Source organism: Octopus bimaculoides, chromosome 10, assembly GCF_046866305.1.
Source record: "Octopus bimaculoides isolate indiv1 chromosome 10, ASM4686630v1, whole genome shotgun sequence".
NCBI lineage: Eukaryota > Metazoa > Mollusca > Cephalopoda > Octopoda > Octopodidae > Octopus > Octopus bimaculoides.
The window spans coordinates 25,621,361-25,641,444 of record NC_142937.1 but is presented as its reverse complement, the minus strand read 5'-3'; the positions used below and the strand labels follow the sequence as shown (position 1 = coordinate 25,641,444).

Sequence of the window (20,084 nt, the reverse complement as noted above, 5' to 3'; positions counted from 1 at the left end):
ACACTGGTTGGTGTTAGGAAGGGCATCCATCTATAGAAACCATACGAAAGCTGACATTGAGGCTTGGTGTGGCTCTGCAGCTTGCCAGATCTTGTCAAACTGTCCAACCCATACCAGCATGCAAAACAAACATTAAAGGATGATGATGAAGGGCTGAATGTGATTGAATATTGACCCATCAGTCCAAGTGTTGACTATTTGACAATTTGTCCTTCACCAACATTTCAACTTTGTCCATGGACATCATATTTAACTCTTAATGGACCAGTTCACCTACTTTTAGTTCTCGTCCTATCATTATTGCTTGGAGAGTTTGGGTGAGGTGGGGGGTTGTTCTGCCAAACTCATTTGTTTCAGATACACCCCAGGGAAAGATGGAAGTATTCAGCGATATCCCAATGACCTGATGTGTTAAGGGACTTACCTAAACATACAATAACTGACCAAAGAAATTGGACACTTTTATGTATACATGATGATGATGAGCACAAGTATGGATCTGTAGTGAAGAACTTTGCTTTCTGATCACATGGTTTCAGGTTAAGTCCCACTGTGTGGCACCTTAAGCAAGTATCTTCTACAGTCTTGTCAGTGGATCTGGTAGACAGAAACTGAAAGAAACCTGTTGTGTGTGTGTCTCTATCTTGACATCTTTTGATAGTTGTAAACGGGTGTCACCGTCATACAAATGTTGTTCATTTCCAATTTACCATGAAAATATATTTGGCCTTGAGGAAATCAGCTTATTTGGCAACAGATGAGGCCTGGTGACAAGAAGGGTTCCCAGCTATAGGAAATCTACACTAACATGGAAAAATGAACGTTAAAACAATGACCACTCCTGTACATATATATATATATATACATACTCACATTCATTCACACGCACACACACACACACACACACACACACACTAGCTTTACATTATGAATGGTTGTTACTCAGCCGGCCTGTCTAATCCATTTCTTCCGTTACAGCTGCAAGAAAGAGAACGATCACTGGACGATGCCTTGTTACATTCTGGGAAGTTCACTGACACTGTTGAATCAGTGTTGGAATGGCTCAAAGAAACTGAAGACATGATTAGTAATCAAAAAGCACCATCTACTGACTATAAGATGCTAAAAACCCAAATTCAAGATCAGAGAGTAAGTAATTTGTTTTAAACCATTTAAATTGCTAGGGTATTAATAAGGATGGATTGCCTGTGTAATAGAATATAAGAATGGCCAGTGTATTAGAACATGAGAATGGCCAGTGAGTGTAGACTTGAGTATGTGGTTAAGAAGTTTGCAATCCCATAGTTCCAATTTCAATGTCACAGTGTGGTAACCTGGTCATGTATCTTCTACCATAACCTTTGTCAATGAAGCTTGGTTGATGGTAAAAACATAAAATCCCTTTGTAACATATTTGTCTTTTCTCTCCGCGTCTATTCTTTCTGTAGAAAAGCTTATGCTCAAAACATAAAACACTTTTTCCTTCTATTTTTCCTGAGCATAAACCTAATATACTTACCTAGACTTCATGTTTTCTTTATTTTTGCACCATAGATAGATAGTATGCTTATCAACTTAAGGGTGATAAATTACCAGAATTAGTGGAAGGATGGATAATATGTTTTGCTACATTTAGTTGCTTCTCTTTATTTTCTAAGTTCAAACCCCACCAAAGGCAATTTTACCGTTTCTCCTTTTAAGGTTGATAAAATAAGTACCGGGCAATTACTGGGGCTGATATAATCAACTATTTCATCCATGACTTATTTATTCCAAATTCATGGTTTTATGCCAATATTAGAAACCAATATTTCTGTTTTCATCCATTGCAGTTCCTCAAGAAACTTTTGGATGATCGAGAGGAAGGAATAAAGTCAGTCGAAGACTCTGGCAAGAAGCTTATGAAATCTGTTGCTCCAAAAGAGCAGGAACAAATCAAGAAACAAATCGAAGAACTGCAAGAACGTTGGAATAATCTTGTATTTGCCTCAACTGAACGTATGAATGCTTTGGAAAAAATGGTTGATGTTGCTAAAGAATTCCAAGAATGTTATGAATCTTTAACTGCTTGGCTTGATTCATGCAATGCCAAAATTTCTGTTGTCAAGCCAAATCCTCATGACGTGGACAGTATGGAAAAATATGTTTCGATGTTAAAGGTATCTATCAAAAAAAAAAAAAAAAAATTTTGTTTAGTTCATAAGAATATAGAAATTTTGAGTGAACAGGAAATAATTAATTTTTGACTTTATACATCCAAAAGGATTTTTAGCCCAATGTTTGCCTGCTATTTTTTATAGCTTTATCTACTTTGAGTGTCATGGTTAAAAACAAACTATTTCATAAGAGTTTTTTTAATTCTTTAATTATTGGTATTTTTTTTTTTAGATGTCTCTAAATGTATTCTAGAATCAATATTGAAGGATTAGGATTATCTAAGAATGAGTTAATGAACTCACTTCTCCCTTCTACACCTATAGAAAAAAATTCTCTTGGAATGCTTATTTTTCTGCTGATTATGATGTAAATGACTTGCAAAATATATAGAAAAACCTCTTAATTCAATAATGAGCATGTACAAATAAGTTATTACTCTCAACACTTATCATAAAATCTGTCAGTTGTATATTGCTTAGAAATAAAATAGCCATCTACATACCATACTTAATGTGTATATAACGCCATCAAAAAGCATGATGCTATGGTTTTAACCTGAGACTTTAACATAACATCTATGAAGAGATTTCCTCTCAAACAAAAACCACAGCATCAAGCCTTTCAGTGGAATGAAGGAGTGTGTGTGTGTGTGTGTAAGTATGGTACACAGATGTTTTAATCTAATGCTGTTTCAACTGATGACACTCACTTTCTCAGAAATTCTAAGTTCAGAAGTTATTAATTTACTAATGGGAGTGTTGTTGTCTGTGTTTGTTCTAAATTGATTTACATATTTCAAATTCTTGCTATGTCCCAGTCACTTGGCTGGAACAAGTAAATAATAATAATAATTGCATTTCTGAAGATGTTTCTTTATTTTAAGAACTATATACCAAAGCATGCTGAATTTTTTAAAAAGGTTAATCTATAGATTCAGTTTATTTTATGATTATTATTGTTAGTGGTGTTGGGATTATTATTATTATTATCATTGTTATTACTATTATTATAGAAATTAACAGAAGAGTTTCTTGAGCAAGAACCAAACTTAGAAACCCTGACTGAAAAAGGCAAACATCTACAGGAATTTTCGAAGGGTAAATATTTTTGGTTATCTACTTTTCAAAATGCACTAAGCTATTTTAAAATGTTCTGGCTTGGGTGAAGGGGAATTCTTAATTACCAGATTATTTTCATATAACTTCAGACAAAAAACCCCAGCAAATTGTAGTTTTTGAAGATTTTTCCTCCCTATATTTTCATATACACCATCTTGTGTATTTTTGTTCTAAATATTAAATTTTAAAAAATGATATGTTACCACAGTTAGGAGAGTGGTAGATTGATCTGCATTGTTTTTATTTAGTCACATTATTTGGCATTCTAATTCCAAATTCCAATTTTGGTTGTTTAACTTACATTTGTGATCAATAAGTACCAGTATGGTACTGTAGGATGGTTTCACTCAACTATATCCTTTCCCAACAAATTTGTAATCTTTTCCCAAAATTACCAAAAAAATGTTATACATGATTTTTTTTTAAATGGTTACCATTTACAATCCACGGGGCAGTATCCTGCTGCTCCAAGTTTGTAAATCCAAGAGAATTTTCCTAAAAAATCTTTCCAAACATGAGGTCAATAGTCTGAAAAATTGACTTATAAAAAATTCTTCAATTTAGCACTTTTGTTGCTATATTTCTTTTGTAACAAGCCATTTTTGTTTCAATTAATTTTTGAATTGAGGAATATAGGAAAATAACTTTGTCATTATTAAGCTGGTATTGGAACACATTAACACACAATTTTAATGGAAGGTTTTGATTTTGATCACAATAAAACAGGAAGGTTATATTATAGAACTAGATACTTAGCAAACTGGCATCAAAAGGGTAACAGTTAACATTAATTACGTAAATTCCATAGTTCTGTACATTTTTGCCTGAATATGATCAACCTAACAATATTGTGTCTGATATTGAAAATTTTCTCTTTGATTTAGATGATGCTGATCTGATGCCTAACCGAGTTACTGCTACAATTGATAGATACAATAACTACAAGAAAACAGTAAATGATTTGCTGAAACAACTGGAAGAGGCTGTGCCATTGGCTAAGCAGTTCAATGAAGCCCACTTTAAATTTTTAGAGTGGCTTGCAAATGTTGAACCAGAATTAAGATCCAAAGAGCTCGCTGGTCAAGAGGTTGAAAGTCACATTAAAGTAAGGATTGGCTTAATGGTTTGCTGATAATACACTTGATCTTTGTTAGAACTCTCACAATTCTCATATAAATTGTACAAGATTCAACTTTTTCATTCTAGACTTGATGAAATAGATGACAATATTTCCTAGAATTTTTTAGTTGACCATATACAGGATATACTTTAGGGTTTGTAGTCTTATGAACTCCATGGTGACCTTAATAGTGCAGATGGCACAAAAAAAGCACTCTGTTCATGCTTTGAAGTGTTTGGAAGTGTTAGGAAAGGCCTCCAACAGCAAAAACCATGCCAAAACAGACACTGGAGCTTGATGCATTCCTTGGACACATCAGTTCCTGTCAAACTGTCCAACCCATGCCAGCATTGGAACATTGACATTAAATGATGAAGTCGTGATATGAACATGTAGGTGAAGGCTAAAGAGCGTGTTTACATTTCATCCATTTTGAAAGTATTGCCTTCATGGTCATCATTATCACTTTTATCTCCATTTTATCTCACTTTCCATGTTGACATGTGTTAGATAAATCTTCACAGTGCAATTTCTCATCTAGAGTTCCTACTCTTTTAGGCAGATCAGAAACCCACATTGTCCTCATGCATTTCGTTTTTGGTTTGGTTCCTTTGGCTGGGTGCCCTTCCGTACACTAACATGTTTATAGTGTGTTCTGAGCAGGGTGCATTTATTGTAGCACTAGCCCTACAGAGGTTATCCTGTTTTAGGCAAGACTAAATAGGATTCTATAAGCTATGTTGTTACCTTTCCTTCAAGGCAACCTGAAGAGACTGAAAAGAAGAGAGAATGGAGAGAGGGAATCGGGATAGGTGGGTGAAGAGAGATTATGATTTTGTGGAGAAGGAACAGTGGTATTAGGAGAGGGCAATAGAGGAAGTAGTAATAGAAGAAAGTGATTAATAGTAATTCATGTAGCATGATTGGCACGATGGAGATAGTTATAAGACAGACTTGATGATGAGAGAGGGGAATAATGAATAACTTCCATGGCCAAATGTCCCTTCTTAACACCCGCCACTTGACAATGTGCTGTTAATATAGCACCATGCTGTGTGGTTCAGAAGTTTGCTTCCCTGCTTAATGGTTCTGGGTTCAGTCCCATTGTGTGATACCATGAGCAAGTCTTCGACTATAGTTCCTGGCTGACCAAAGCCTTATGAGGGAATTTGGTTGACAGAATCTGAAAGAAGCTCATTGTGGGTGTGTGAGTGTTTTAGTGTCACCTAGCCTTGCTGTTGTGTGATAGTTGTACACAAGCATTACCATCATACAAGCTGTCTTTCATGTCTGGCCATGGGGGAAATACTACCTTGGAAACAGGTGAAGGTTGGCAACAAGAAGGACATCTGGCTGTCAAAAATCTATCTCACTGAATTTCATCCAATGTACACAAGCATGGGAAAGTGGACATTAAAACGATGATGATGATCATCATCTATTGAGTAAAAGGCTAAAGACCCCCTTCAGCCATGAATGACCATGAGATTGCACCTAGAAAGTTACCCTCTGAGGCACAAGTCCAAGCAAGGTTGTTGTTTATGGAAGACCAGTCTCCCCTCTCCACACCAGCAATGTTATCCAAGGGAAAGGCAAAGTCTGGTACAGCTTGGCACCAGTGACATCACAACTCATTTCTACAGCTGAGTGAACCGGAGCAATGTGAAATAAAGTGTCTTGCTCCAGAACACAACACACTGCCCAGTCCAGGAATCGAACTCACTACCTCATGATTGTGATCCTGATGCTCTAACTACTGAGTCATGTGCCTTCAGGGTTAAAGTCACTATTAAACAAAAGTTCCATTCAGATTTCTTTGAATCTCTCACTTTCCCTTTTCTCCTTCCTGTTCAGTTAAATAAAGCTTTGAAATGTCTTATGTTTTACATAATTACTAAATTACAAACTTGCTTATCTTTATATAGAAACTGGAAGAGCAGCTATCTGTGGCCCAGCCATTGTTGAATGTTATCAGCACCCAGGGTAGTAAACTTGGTGACCTCCTACCTGAAGAAGCCTGTGCACGCCTCACAGATATTGCAAATAAAGATAGCCATCGGTTTGAGGCCCTCAGTGAACAGATAAATTCCAAAGCAGAGAAGATACGTCTTTCTCGACAGAAATCTCTCGAGGTATAAATTGATCAAATAATTTGAATTAAGAAAAATCTACTTAACTATCACACACACACTCACATATAGGAATAAAACGTTTTTGGTTGTGTACAGAATAGTATATTGATAATAATAAGAATAACAAGGTTAGTCAGGAGAAATGAAGGAATTGGTCCTTAATTTATTTATATGCAGGTACAGAAATTCTTCAGAATTTCCAAAGAAATGAAAAAGAATGAAATAAAGTTGAATATTTAGATTGTTTGAGAATTTTTTGACAAATATTCTACTTTATTTTACTTGATTTTATTTCAATCAATTTCCTTGGAAAATTTGAAAATTTTTTTGTGCCCCTCCACTAACACACACACACACACACACACATATAAAGCTATAACAATTTGGCTGAGCTTCATATTAATTAAAGTTTTTGGTCATAGGGTATGTCTGCCTCATCAAGTGTTCGGATGAGGTGGATGTATCCTCTACCCAGGAAACTTTAATGTTAAGCTGAGTCAAACTGCTATTCAACACATGTAACTCCAACAGAGCAACAGGAGATGAAATGTTTTGTTTAAGTTAACAATGCACCACCTGGTTTCAGGAATTGAAACAACAGTCTCACAATCATGAGTGTAACAATCTAACCACTAGACCATGCACCTTCACCTATCAATATTAATACATTATTATAATCCATATCCATTGTATATCAGTGCATTATTTTGTTTCAATTCTTTATTAGGTTCTGAATGAGATTGATGAATTGTTGGGTTGGTTTGGTGACACACAGAATGAAATAATTGGAGCTGATTCAGTTAGCTGTGAATCTGGGAAAATTCAAAGCCAACTGGAAGACCAAAAAGTAAGTCAGGAAAATTTTCCATTTCACTCAATACATCTTCCTCTCTCAATCATTTTTCTTTTTTTCTTTAGTTCAACATCAGCTTGTATCTATCTGTCTGTCTATCCCTCCATATGTCTATCTATCTATCTATCTATCTATCCATTGCTACTTCTAAGCTGAATGCAAATACTGTAGCTGGTAATTGCCCATTCACAGAACACAGCTTTCTTCTCACTGAACCTTCACTGTGTGATCTCTAAATTACAACAATCCTAACCATCGATGTCTGAAAACTCCCCAATGCTTGATTCTCTAATATAACAGAACCAGAGCTATCTCTGTTCAGTAACCTTCTATTCTGTTTTCTCTGAGCTATGATAGAAAATTAGCTAAGTTCATTGAAGATTCCTTGAATTATAACAATATTAACTTGATATCTTTCATAATGGAGGATTGAAAACTTCCATTAATGATGATTCACTCATTTTGCTTTTCTTTTCCCTTTTTCTCTGCTTTTCCTTCTTTTCATCATACCAATGACTCCCCTGGTATGACTCCCCTGGTATGACTATTCTTACCACTATTAGCATTACTACAATATATTATATTTATGCTGTTGTTATTAAGATGGCAAGCCATCAGAATTGTAAGTGTATCAGGCAAAATGCTTAGCAGCATTTCTTTCTGATTTGCCTTTCCTCCTTTCAGGTTCAATAAAATAAAGTATCAGTGAAGTATTTGGGTCCATATCATTGACTTCCCCCACCCTGCCTTCAAAATTGCTGGCTTTCAACCAATATTAGAGTTATTATTGAACTTGACTTAGGATTGGTCTTATTCTTTGTAGAATTAATGTGGGTAGAGGTTCCTACCCATAACCTTAAATATCCACGTGATTTCAATAGGCCTTCAAGTGCTCATAACCCTTCTGATGATTTTTCTTCTGATGATAAGAAACAGACTTTTTGTAGAAGCTCTACAGGACATTCCATTCCAATCACCTTTAATCATCATTATTATTATTATTAGTAGTAGTAGAAGAAGAAGAAGAAGAAAGGATTATTATTAAGGTAGCAAGCTGGCAGAATTGTTAGCACGCTGGACAAAATGCTTAATGGTATTTTACCCATCATTACATTCTGAGTTCAAATTCCTCCAAGGTCGAGTTTGCCTTTCATCTTCTCGGGATCAATAAATTATGTACCAGTGAAATACTGGGGTTGATGTAATTGACTAGTCCTCTCCCCGGCATTTCAGGGCTAGTACCTATAGTAGAATGAATTATTATTCAACCAAAGTATTTAAAATGATGTAAGAAATTGTGCTGGTTTATGTCTGTAATGTTGTTTTGTTTGTTTTTCATCAGTTTCTGGATGCAGAAGTTGGTAGCCAGAAGGACAGAGCCCGAGATCTTCTAGCTGCGGCTAAAAAACTTCTGCGAGAAAACAAACTGGATGAAGAGCCAGTGATCAAAGAAAAAATGGAGACTCTCAAGACACAGATTGACACAGTAATGAAAATTAATGCAGACAGGTTAAGCCAGCTTGAGCAAGCTTTACCACTCTCCAAACATTTCCATGAAACCCACACCCACTTGCAGTCCTGGTTTGAAGAACTTGAACCCTCGCTGTCAGAACTTGATGTCATACCTATTAATTCTGAACAGTTGAAGCGACAGCAGGAGAAAGCTAAGGTTTGAATAACTTTTTATCTTGTTGTAATATTTAATGTGTATATATTTAATATAATATTTATATGAACATAAAGTCAGTTAAATAAAATATATATTCAACTCTCAAACTTCCTAAGTGACTTCCATAGGATTACAGCCATTTTGCAACCTTCTTCATTGCAGTATTAATTTTAATATGCAAGAAATTATGTGTACTTGTTTGCATCAATATGTATGCTCATCATTATACAATACAAATGTATATTCACAAATTAATGGAAATAAAGAAAACTTGTTCATCAGATCACCAGAACATCATGTTGTATCAACAGTTCAACTAATATATATATATATTTGATAAATATGCCCAGTACACTCTGTAAAGTGATTGGCATTAGGAAAGAAATCCAGCCATAAAAACTGTGCCAAAGTAGACATTGAGGCTCAATGCAGCCTTGCAGCTCACTTGCTCATGGAAAACATATATTAAATAATGATGATATAACATGCAGGCATGGATATATAGTTAAGAAGTTTGCTTCCAGACCATTTAGTTTCAGTTTTGACCTATCAATATCTTATGACCGAGTTTGATTGACACTGAAGAAAGCTCATTGTACATATATATAGTAAATGTTTTTTTATGTTTCCAAAATTTAAAACAATGTCAGTTATAAGTGAGGTGAAACAAAAGAATGAGATAAATTTTCGTTTCTCTCTCTCATTTGACTGCCTTTTTTATTTATTTTCTCTACATGCCCATGTGCCTGCCTCTCCATGTTCACCCTCTTGTGTCTGTCTCTACATGTTTTTCTATGGGCTGTTTCTCTCTCCATATTCAATGTTTTTTTTTTTTTTGGCTACATGTTTACCATCATAGAGCTTCTTTCCTCCATAATTGCCAGTCTGTTTCTTTCTCTCTACACATTTACCATCGTCTTTTTTCTCCAAGTCCACCAATCTTTCTCTCTCTTTCTACATGTTAGCTTTTGCTCTACATATTTACCATCATTTACCTATTTCCCACCATGTTCACTAGTTTGTGTCTTTCCTTCTCCCATTGCTACATCACATGTCTTCTTTCTCTACATGTCAATCCATTTGATATTTTCTAGTTGATTCGTCAAGATGTGATTGATCACAAACCATTGATTGAGAAATTGAACAAAACTGGCTCTGCATTGAGCAGCCTCTGTGGTGATGAAGATGCTGAAAGAATGCAAGAAATGTTGGATGAATCTAATAAACATGTTGAACACATTCGTAACCTTGTTCGCGAACGCTCCAATTCAATTGAAGAAGCCCTTCAACAATCGGCTGAAGTAAGTTACCAGTTTTCTATATACTGACGTCTTTAAAGTTTTTTTTTTCTTTTTCGAGATGTTTATACATAGATTCCTACATGTGTGTGTGTGAAAAAGTTAGGTGCTGGCATGGCTGTGTGGGAAGAAGCTTGCTTCCCAACCACATGATTCTGGGTTCAGCCCCATTGTGTGGCATTTTGAGTAAATGTCTTCTACTACAGCCTTGGGTCAACCAAAGCTTTGTAATTGGATTTGGTAGGTGGAAAATGAAAGAAGCCCATTGTGTGTGTGTGTGTGTCTGTCTGTTCCCCATCATTATTTGACAACCAATGTTGGTGTGTTTATGTCACCACAACTTAGCAGTTCAGCAAAAAGTGACCAATAAAATAAGCACTAAGCTTCACAAAATGGGTATTAGGATCATTTTATTCAACTGAAAATTCATCAAGACAGTGTCCCAGCATGGCCACAGTCCAAAGACTGAAACAAATAAAAGATAAAAGATATAATGTGTGTGTATGTGTACAAATGTGTGCATCCATGTATATATGTATATATAGTAATGTAAGAATTGTAAAGCATATCATAAATATATTTTCCATAGCGCAGACATTATCTTATATAAAAGTCAATATGTTGGAAAGATATATTTGTTACATCAAGAGTTGACAGTTTTCTCAGTTTTGCCCCTGACTGGGCTAATACCATGTATTCCAGTATCAAAGCTTTATTCTTCTTCTATGGGGACAAAACTCTGACAGAAATGGGTCTTGTGTCTAGTTTAATGAATGGCATGCATCAATACGGCTCTAATGTATCTATGTAAAAGAGTGTGTATGTGTGTGTTGCTCTATGGCCCTGCATTGAGACAAATGACAAGTTATCAAAATGAGCTTTGACAATATAGGAATTTGTAGAGAAATCAGCTGCACTGTTTGGCATGTATGAAAGACTTGCTCAAGGAAGCAATGCAGTGCCTTTCACAAGATAAAGCCTGCTTATTAACTTATGTTATCTTAACTCTCTTTCTCTATTTTACTCTCTCTCCCCCACATCTTTCTATATGATGGAGAGTGTGACTGGAGAAATCAACCAACCAACATTATATCAGTTATTATTATTATTATTTCAAAGTATTTTTATTTATTTTATTCTTACTTTCCCCAAACTCAGTTTCTATTGGCTAATTTTTCTTGATTCCAGTTTACTGACAAGCTAGAAGACATGTTGGATTGTTTAGCAACCACTGCTCAACAGGTGCAGCATGCTGAGCCCATCTCTGCCCATCCTGATAAATTGAAGGAGCAGATATCAGAAAATATGGTAAGTTATTCTCAGATATTTTCTTTTCCCTTCTTTTATTTCGTTCATATTTAGGATTAATTTTTCAGTATCCAGACAAATATGTAATAATAGAGGGTGCAGCAAAAAAAGCAAAGAATATTCCCACATTTTAGAGGTTGACAAATGTTTCAACACCAAGTATGGTTCAAATCATGGCAGGTGCTGAAAATAAAAGGCAAAACTTTAGTTACATGTAGACACTATTAACATCTGACTTCACTAGCACCATGACAATGGCCATGTAAAATATGGGAGGTATTTCTACCGTACCCTGTATAAATTCTATATGTGTGGCACTATGTAAATATTGTGAAGCAATTCTAAGGAAGATAGTAGTTCAATTGATTCTTTAAAGTGTGCTTTTTTTTAAAAATCCTTTAACTGTATTAATTAAATTTCATGGTCATTCTTGTAATGATGTTAATTATCCATTTAAAAACACAACTGGTATTTTCTGTGACTCACATTGCCTCATAATAAGCAAAATTAATACAATGATCAAATTACAGTTTAAGGATCTCTCATTGCTATTAATTTGAACAATTTTTAACCCCCAATCTCTGATAAAAACACCAGAGCAGCACTAAATGGTGATAAACCTAGAGTTGGGTATTGTAGTTTAGACCATAATTTATCTACCACTAAAATATTTGACACTATTGTGCTTAAATAATAATAATAATAATAATAATAATAATAATAATAATTGCAGCACTTGATTGAAGACATGGAGTTGCGGTTGACTGCACTGAATTCAGTGAAGTTTACTGCACAAGAATTAATCAGTCAAGCAGGTGATGCTGAGGATGAAGCTGTCAATGGTAAGCAAGAATATTAACTTTTAATATAAGCACAAATCCAGTCTTGGAGGGTGGAGTATAAGTGATTGTATCATCTTTCAATAATTGATGGTATTTATTTTATTGATTCTGGGTTTTCAGTTATTCTTGGTTTTATTGATTATGGGTACACAGTCTTTCTTGAATGAAGTAATAATAATGATGATGATGATGGTGGTGATGGTGATGGTGATGCTGATGATGATGATGATGATCCTTTCTACTATAAGCACAAGGCCTGAAATTTTGGGGGAGGGGACTAGTCGATTACATCAACCTCAGTATGTAACTGGTACTTATTTAATCAACCCCAAGGTTTTGTCTGCTTCATTAAAGGGTGTATTATGGTAAAAAATAAACTAATGGAATTTCTGGATGCAATTGATATTCCAGTGTTAGAGTTTTGTCTGAAGTACAATAAATAGAGCACAGTCATAGAAATTGATCAATAATTTTTGTAATTATTGGAAAGTAACTAATGAACTATTTAGAGTAACAAATTAGTTATCTTTCACAACAGATGTAATTTGTTGAGACACCCTCATTGTCTGAAACTCAAATAAGTTTATGACAAATATATTCACTCATATAATTCCAGGGATTTTGTCTCACTTCATAGCTCACTGAGCAAATATTTACTAAGCACCACATCAACCAAAACATTGTGAATGAAATTGGGGAGAAAGGAAATTGTGCAGAAGCTAATTAAATGGAGTCTATTTGTTCCTGGGTGGAAGAATTTACCCGTAGTCTAGGTTAACATTACTACCAATACCACAACCACCACTCTACTACTACTACTACTTTGTGAATATTTAAAACTATTCACTGTTTTGCAAGCATTTGAATTGGGTCTTGATCTGAGAATGACCCATAATTTGTGTCTTAGTCCTTCCTTTCACCCACCATTCAAATATGTTATGGGCACTGCCCATCCTCTTTTGATGAAACAAACTGATTACTAAGAATCAACCTATGTACTTCAGCCTAGCTGTGAACACTGCTCATTCTATCAAGTATCATATGATCAACCCAAATAATAATAATAATAATCCTTTCTAATATAAGCACAAGGGCTGAAATTTGGATGAATGGGTTAGTCCAGTGGTTCCCAATCTGTGGTCTGCAGGTCCCTGGTAGTCCACAGAGGTAGTACTAGGGTTTTATGAACATGTTAAGCTGACAGACCTTTCAAGATCCTGGGGTCCGTGGGAAAACTCATTTAAATAAAGGGGATCCTTGGTAGTGAAAAGATTTAGAAGGGTGCAGTGATTCAATCTGGTGTGTCAGTCTGTTACTCCTCATGCAACTTGTATTTTTTGTTTTTGTGTGTGCGATGTAGGGGTGGCTGTGATACTCAGAGTTATTATAATTTGTGTGTTTATTCCTCTGCAGATGTCAAACAGAAACTAGACGAGTTAATCAGACTGTACGACAGCATTAAATGCACCACTGAAGAGAGAAGTAAGGCTCTTGAAGAGACCCTGGATGTATCTGAGAAGTTTTGGGAAGATCTAAACAGTCTTATGAGTACATTAAAAGATTTACAAGACAGCTTATCAAACCAAGAATTGCCTGGTTTGGAACCATCCATTATTAGAGAACAACAAGAAGAGCTGGAGGTAAAAAAAAAAGTTTTTTTTTAATCTTTTCTATTTGTTTTGAAATTGGGAAGGGTTCTAATATTGGTTGTAATATCAGAAGGAAGCTAACGCTTGGCTTTGATATTGGAAGGAAATATCACATTTGATGTCCGAACTGAGAGTTGGTTATATTGGAAGAGAGATATTGGTTATGATATCAGCAGAGGTGATACTAATCAGATATCAGAATGGTGATTGTGGAGGGGAGATATTGGTTGGTTATATTGGAAGTGGATGATCAGGGTCTTTTGTCATTTATGGTATTGAAATGAAGAGAGTAGTCAGTTATTGGAATAATGATAATGACTGGTTAGTTATATTACAATGATATGAAAAGCCAGTGTTTTATATAAAGAGAGAGAGAGGTGTTAGGTTTTATATTGGAGAAAGAGGGTGTTGATTTTAGGTTATTTTTGATACTCATGAATAATTATCCATTTTCATTGTGTGAGAATACAATTATAGTCATCAAATGCATGTGTGTGTGTGTGTAGCATATATTAGATAGATAGATATAGATAGATGTGTGTGTATCTTTCTGTCTCTTTCTCTTGACATTGCTTGATAGTTGTAAATAAGTTTCTCTGTCATACAAGCAGTGTCATTCATTTCCAATCTTTGGCAAAAACATGTCCGGGCATGGGGAGATATTAACTTGCTTGGAAACAAACAAGCATTGGTATCTGGAAGAGTATCTGAATGTAAAACATATCCCTCAATAAATATTGTCCAACCCATGCAAGAATGAAAAAGTAGACATAAAAATATAATGCTAATGAACAACAGTCCTCCCCCCCTCTCTCTCTCTCTCTGTCTGTCTGTCTCTCTCTGTCTCTGTCTCTCTCTTTCTCTCTCTCTCTCCACCAAATGTGAATGCTTGTGTGCAGAGGAATTTGTAAGAAAGAAATGAAGACTAAGGAAAGTAAAAAAAAAAGAATTATATAAAGTGAATAGGTATTTATAGGTAAATAGGTGAATTGTATTTGAAACCTTACCTTTACCAATTTCATGTTTCAACAGACTTTGAAAGAAGATATCCAAGCTTCGCAGGTTGACTTGGAAGATGTACACCAAACTGGAGAACAGTTGGTTAATTTGTGTGGAGAACCGGATAAACCAGAGGTGAAGAAAAATATCGATGACCTAGACACAAGCCTTGCAACAATCAATAACGAATACATGAAACGGTCAAGAACTCTGGAGACAACTCTTCATAAAGTTGTCCACTTCCATGATGAACTTTTGGTAAGATCTCTTTGTTACTTTATAGATTTATGTGGAGAAGAGTGATGCATGAACAACAAAAAAATATATCCAGAGTAATTAAAAGCTTAAAATTTTGAGATAAACCTCACTTTAAATTAATTTAAATTATATATCATAATTATGGAATTAATAATGTTTATTGCTAATTAAACAACTGTTGAGCATTTTTATATTATGAACTACTTGTGAAATATATACTTTTCTGCTTTTTATTGTAAATTTGGTTCATCTTCACAAAACTTTGGACATAAATCTCCCAAGTAGATGCTATTCATTAGTTCTGCTGTTTCGTTTATTGCACTGAAAAGAAGTCAACATGGATTTTGATTGGCCACCTCAAGCTCTCCAATATCTCATTTCTACACTTTCACACTTATTGCAAACATCCCTTTCCAGTTTTGTAACTGTGCATTTCAAACATGCTTTTATATCCCTTTGTATGACCTACCCTCTATCTATGACCCACCCTCTTTGTATTCCTATCATACACTTTCACTACACTTACAGTACTCTAACATATGCATATCATACTAATGTCCATTCCTCCTTCAATACATAATAATAATAATAATAATAATAATAACGTGGTTTTCTTTCCAGACGTTCTTAACTTGGTTGAACACCACAGAGGAGAAATTCCAGTGTCTAAAACCAATTGGTAATGAGTTTGAAGACATTAAATCACAAACTAAAGAATTAAAGGTAATTTATTTGATTTTCCATTATTTTTATTTGTTTTTATTTATTTTTAAACCTTTCATGTCTCTCATCTCTTAGATTGCTAGAAGTTCCTCTCAGACTGTTTCAGTGCAGCATGTATTATTCTGTTTACTCAAACATTCTTCAGAGTTTGGTCATGGTGTCACACACCCTTCCTTCCATATGTTTAACAATCTTTTCACTGTTCTAAACACGCACACATTACTCCTTCACACATGGTAAATTCTTTGTCAACCCTTTTGTTAATCAAATTTCTGTTGAAATACACTGTCTTTGTTTCACTAAATTTTGAAAATAATGAATTTAGTAAAATGCTGGTGTTTGGAACATAAATTAACATAACATTTTGATGGAAGATGGTTCTAGGATACAAATTTCCTGTTTTAAAGTGATCTAAATTATAACCTTCCATCAAAATTTCATTTAATGTTCTAAACACCAGAATAACATTTTACTCAATTCTTCATTATTTTCAAAATTAATTTAAACAGGAGCAATATATTTCAACAGAAATATGGTAATGAACGGATTAATTATAGTTATTTTACTAAATCCTTCTAATTGTTTGATTGTCTTCTAAAGTAGTTGAAATTCTATCTAGGTATTTCAAAGGGTAAAAAAAAACCATGAAAGGGTTAAGAATATTTATAGTAGAAAAAAAAATTTTATTCCTTATTTCCTTTATCTTGTTTTCATTTTCTGTTTGTGAAATTTCAGGAATTTAAATCCAATGTTGATGCAAAACAAGAAGAGGTTGAGAATCTGAACCAACAAGCTACTGAGTTATCAAAAGACAGCACCAATGACCAATGTATCTATATTAAAGAACCAATTGCCAATATGAATCTACGTTGGGATATGCTTATTGGAAATATTGCTGATCGAGAGGTAGGACTGTTTTAATATTGCTCATGTTCTTCCAAACCTACATCTATCTTCTCTTCTCTACCTCTCCTCTTGCTCCCCGCTCACCTCTCATTCCCCCTCCCACTCTCTTTTCTTGCTCTCCTCTCGCCCTTCTCCTCCCACTACTACTACCACTCTACCCACTCACCTCTCTGTTCAGTTCAGTAGATAATCTAAACACCATTTCCATCTGTTTTCAGCGCCAACTACAAGCAGCTCTCTTGAATGTGGGACAGTTTGACCATGCACTCAATGAAATCCTAACATGGCTTTTTAAAACTGGCAAAGCAGTTGACAGCATTCAACAATTGTTTGGTGACCCAAGAACCATTGAGATGGAACTATCCAAATTAAATGTTTGTATTCTTTTATTTTCTTCTCCTCATTTATTTTTTCCTATTATTATATTGGTACAAGAGTTAAAGTTATCAGTAAACTAAACCTGTGAATTGTGATTAAAGCCCTTCAGAAAGGCATGATGATCATAACTTCCCATTTCCCTTGGTCATGTCTATATCTAAAACTGCTGTAAATATCCTGTTAAGAACCACCATTCAACAAGTTTACGATCTGGTCTCAATGTCCTCGGGACAACTGATGTCTTGAGTGAATTTGGTAAATGAAAACTATGTGGAAGCTTATTGTATATGTTCAGCATTATCCTCATCATATAACATCCATTTTCTATGCTGGCATTGGTTGGATGGTTTGACAGGGGCTCACAAGACAGAAGACTGCATCAGGCTTCACTGTCTGTTTTGGCAGGGTTTTTACAACTAGATGCCCTTCCTAACACCAACCATCTTACAGAGCAGACTAAAACATCCAAAGTTTCGGCATGTGTGTGTCCGTCCACCACTTGACAACTGGCATTGGTTTATTTATGTCCTCATAACCTAGAAGTTTGACAAAAGAGAATGATAGAATAAGTATCATACTTTAAAGATAAGTACTCAGCTTGTTTTGTTCAACTAACCTTTCAAAGCAGGACCCCAGCGTAGTAGCAGTTCAGTGATTGAAACAAGTTAAAAATAAATAATATATTAATTGATTGATTTAATTTCTTGTTAATGTATTGAATTAGTTTGGGATTTTGAAACGATTTACATTTTTTTTTTTTTTTCATATATATATATATATATATGATTTTCTTCATCTTGTAGGTTCTTCAAAATGATATCCAAGCCCATCTCCCCAGTGTAGATTCTCTCAATGAAGTTGGGAAAAAGATGGTAGCTGCTGAAAATGATCTGGAAGTTTCTTCTATCAAAGGTCGACTGGACAGTTTGAATTCCAATTGGGAAGAATTGTTAGATAAAAGCTTAAATAAACGCCATGAAATTGAAGGATCTTTGAAAGAGGTAAATTGCATTATTTTGGAATTAGTTTATTTCCTTGTTATTATGGTCTTGTTTTAGTTTCTGGCCAATAAGCCACCAATTCATAATGCATCATCATTTGTACATGACCATCTGTTTGGGACCTGGTTAGATTTTGGAGCTGAAACATTTCATGTATATATTTGCTCCTAAAACAAATACTGTGGAAAAAAAACTGTCTGGAATTAACACATCAGACTACATAACTGCAGATTAGCTGTTCAGATATGTTGTCGGCACTACATTGTGCTGCAGTTCACTTAGCTCTAAAATATACACAAAATTCCCGAGAAAAAAAGAGTGCAGCAGAAGAACCTCTCATATTTTACATGGCCATTGTTGTGGTGCTAGTGAAGTCAGGCAGGTGGTAATGGTGTCTTCATGAAGCTAATGTTTTACCATTTTTTTTTCTTTTTACTTAGACTTTCTACTTTACATACTGATGCACACCATATGTTTCCTGTTAAAATGTTTGTAAAATATGGGGTGGGCTTGTTTTTCCTTCAGTTTTTGCTGCACCTAGGATCAGGAAAGATCAGTCCTTATATTATTCCTGTTCTTTCATCTCTTCTACCCGTTATTTCCACAGACAGGTCTTTGTTCATCCATCTCAAACTATCAGACCTAATACTCCATCACAATAATATTCTACCTGCCATATTCTTAACCAATATTTCTCTGGCTTTCTTTGTAAAGGACAAATGTAGCCTTTGAAAAGCATCAAAAGTTATTTATTTACCACAGTCGCTTTACTCCAAGATGGATGCTGACACAACTTATAAATTCTAGATTATAAATGTGTAGTGTGACCAAATAGTTATTTATATTGAAAAATGGCTCATGACTTGAAGAAGGCAACATGTCTTGTGTTGTTGTGAAAGAGAGTGTTTTTGGAAGTATGATAAATATTAAATATCTCTGGTCTGTTTATCTATCAGATTAGCTACATTATGAAGATCTGAACTGTTTATCTATCATCAAACAGAAATATATGTACAACACAGGATTCAACAATATTTATAATGCATTAGACAAGGCTTGTGCTCTTTTACATTCTAAAAATCAAACAAGCCGTTTGGAAATTTCATGGCCCCATTTTATGGTACAGTGTCAACTATGAACATCTCCCTACTTTGTAATAATATCCTGTCATATCATTCATAATCCTTTGATTAATTTCTAGGAAATCTTGAGTTGGTACAGTTAATAGAGTAGGACAACAATATATGTCCATGCCTCATTATATCTTCCTCTTCTGATCACATCTATGTTTTTTTTATTTTTAACACATTTTGTCTTTTGTGTTGTTTCTGAGATTTGATGTGAATTTCAAATGAATTTCATTCCAGGCCCAGGTTTTTACTGGAGAACTGCAAGATTTACAGGTGCGCCTTGGTGAAATAGAGAACCTATTGATACAGTCTCATCCAGTTGGTGGTTTACCTGACACGGCAAAGGATCAACTCGACAAATTTATGGTATTTTACATTTCTCTTCAGTTGACAGTCTGTTGCTTAAACATCACATTAAATATTTATTGTCATCTCTCTCTCTTACACACTCTCTTACACACTCTCTTCTCTTTTCTTGATCTTATTCTCTCTCTTACTCTTTCTCTATCTCTCTCTCTCACACACACACAGTTTTCATCTCTC

At 34.8% G+C, this 20,084-nt stretch overlaps 1 protein-coding gene across 7 annotated transcripts in view; it reads left to right on the top strand.

The window, feature by feature from the left end:
- The window catches only part of LOC106880784 (uncharacterized), a 274,817-nt gene that overhangs the window by 215,726 nt on the left and 39,007 nt on the right, over positions 1 to 20,084 (top strand). For all 7 annotated transcript variants that reach the window (XM_089358464.1, XM_089358463.1, XM_089358466.1 and 4 more), the window contains 17 exons: positions 979 to 1,149; positions 1,833 to 2,159; positions 3,170 to 3,254; positions 4,160 to 4,380; positions 6,321 to 6,527; positions 7,255 to 7,374; positions 8,723 to 9,049; positions 10,144 to 10,350; positions 11,536 to 11,655; positions 12,389 to 12,497; positions 13,911 to 14,137; positions 15,179 to 15,403; positions 16,025 to 16,126; positions 16,862 to 17,032; positions 17,251 to 17,406; positions 18,214 to 18,411; positions 19,779 to 19,907. In XM_089358464.1, coding sequence (XP_089214590.1) covers positions 979 to 1,149; positions 1,833 to 2,159; positions 3,170 to 3,254; positions 4,160 to 4,380; positions 6,321 to 6,527; positions 7,255 to 7,374; positions 8,723 to 9,049; positions 10,144 to 10,350; positions 11,536 to 11,655; positions 12,389 to 12,497; positions 13,911 to 14,137; positions 15,179 to 15,403; positions 16,025 to 16,126; positions 16,862 to 17,032; positions 17,251 to 17,406; positions 18,214 to 18,411; positions 19,779 to 19,907 — 3,102 coding nt within the window. The remainder of the gene's footprint in view (positions 1 to 978; positions 1,150 to 1,832; positions 2,160 to 3,169; positions 3,255 to 4,159; positions 4,381 to 6,320; positions 6,528 to 7,254; positions 7,375 to 8,722; positions 9,050 to 10,143; positions 10,351 to 11,535; positions 11,656 to 12,388; positions 12,498 to 13,910; positions 14,138 to 15,178; positions 15,404 to 16,024; positions 16,127 to 16,861; positions 17,033 to 17,250; positions 17,407 to 18,213; positions 18,412 to 19,778; positions 19,908 to 20,084) is intronic.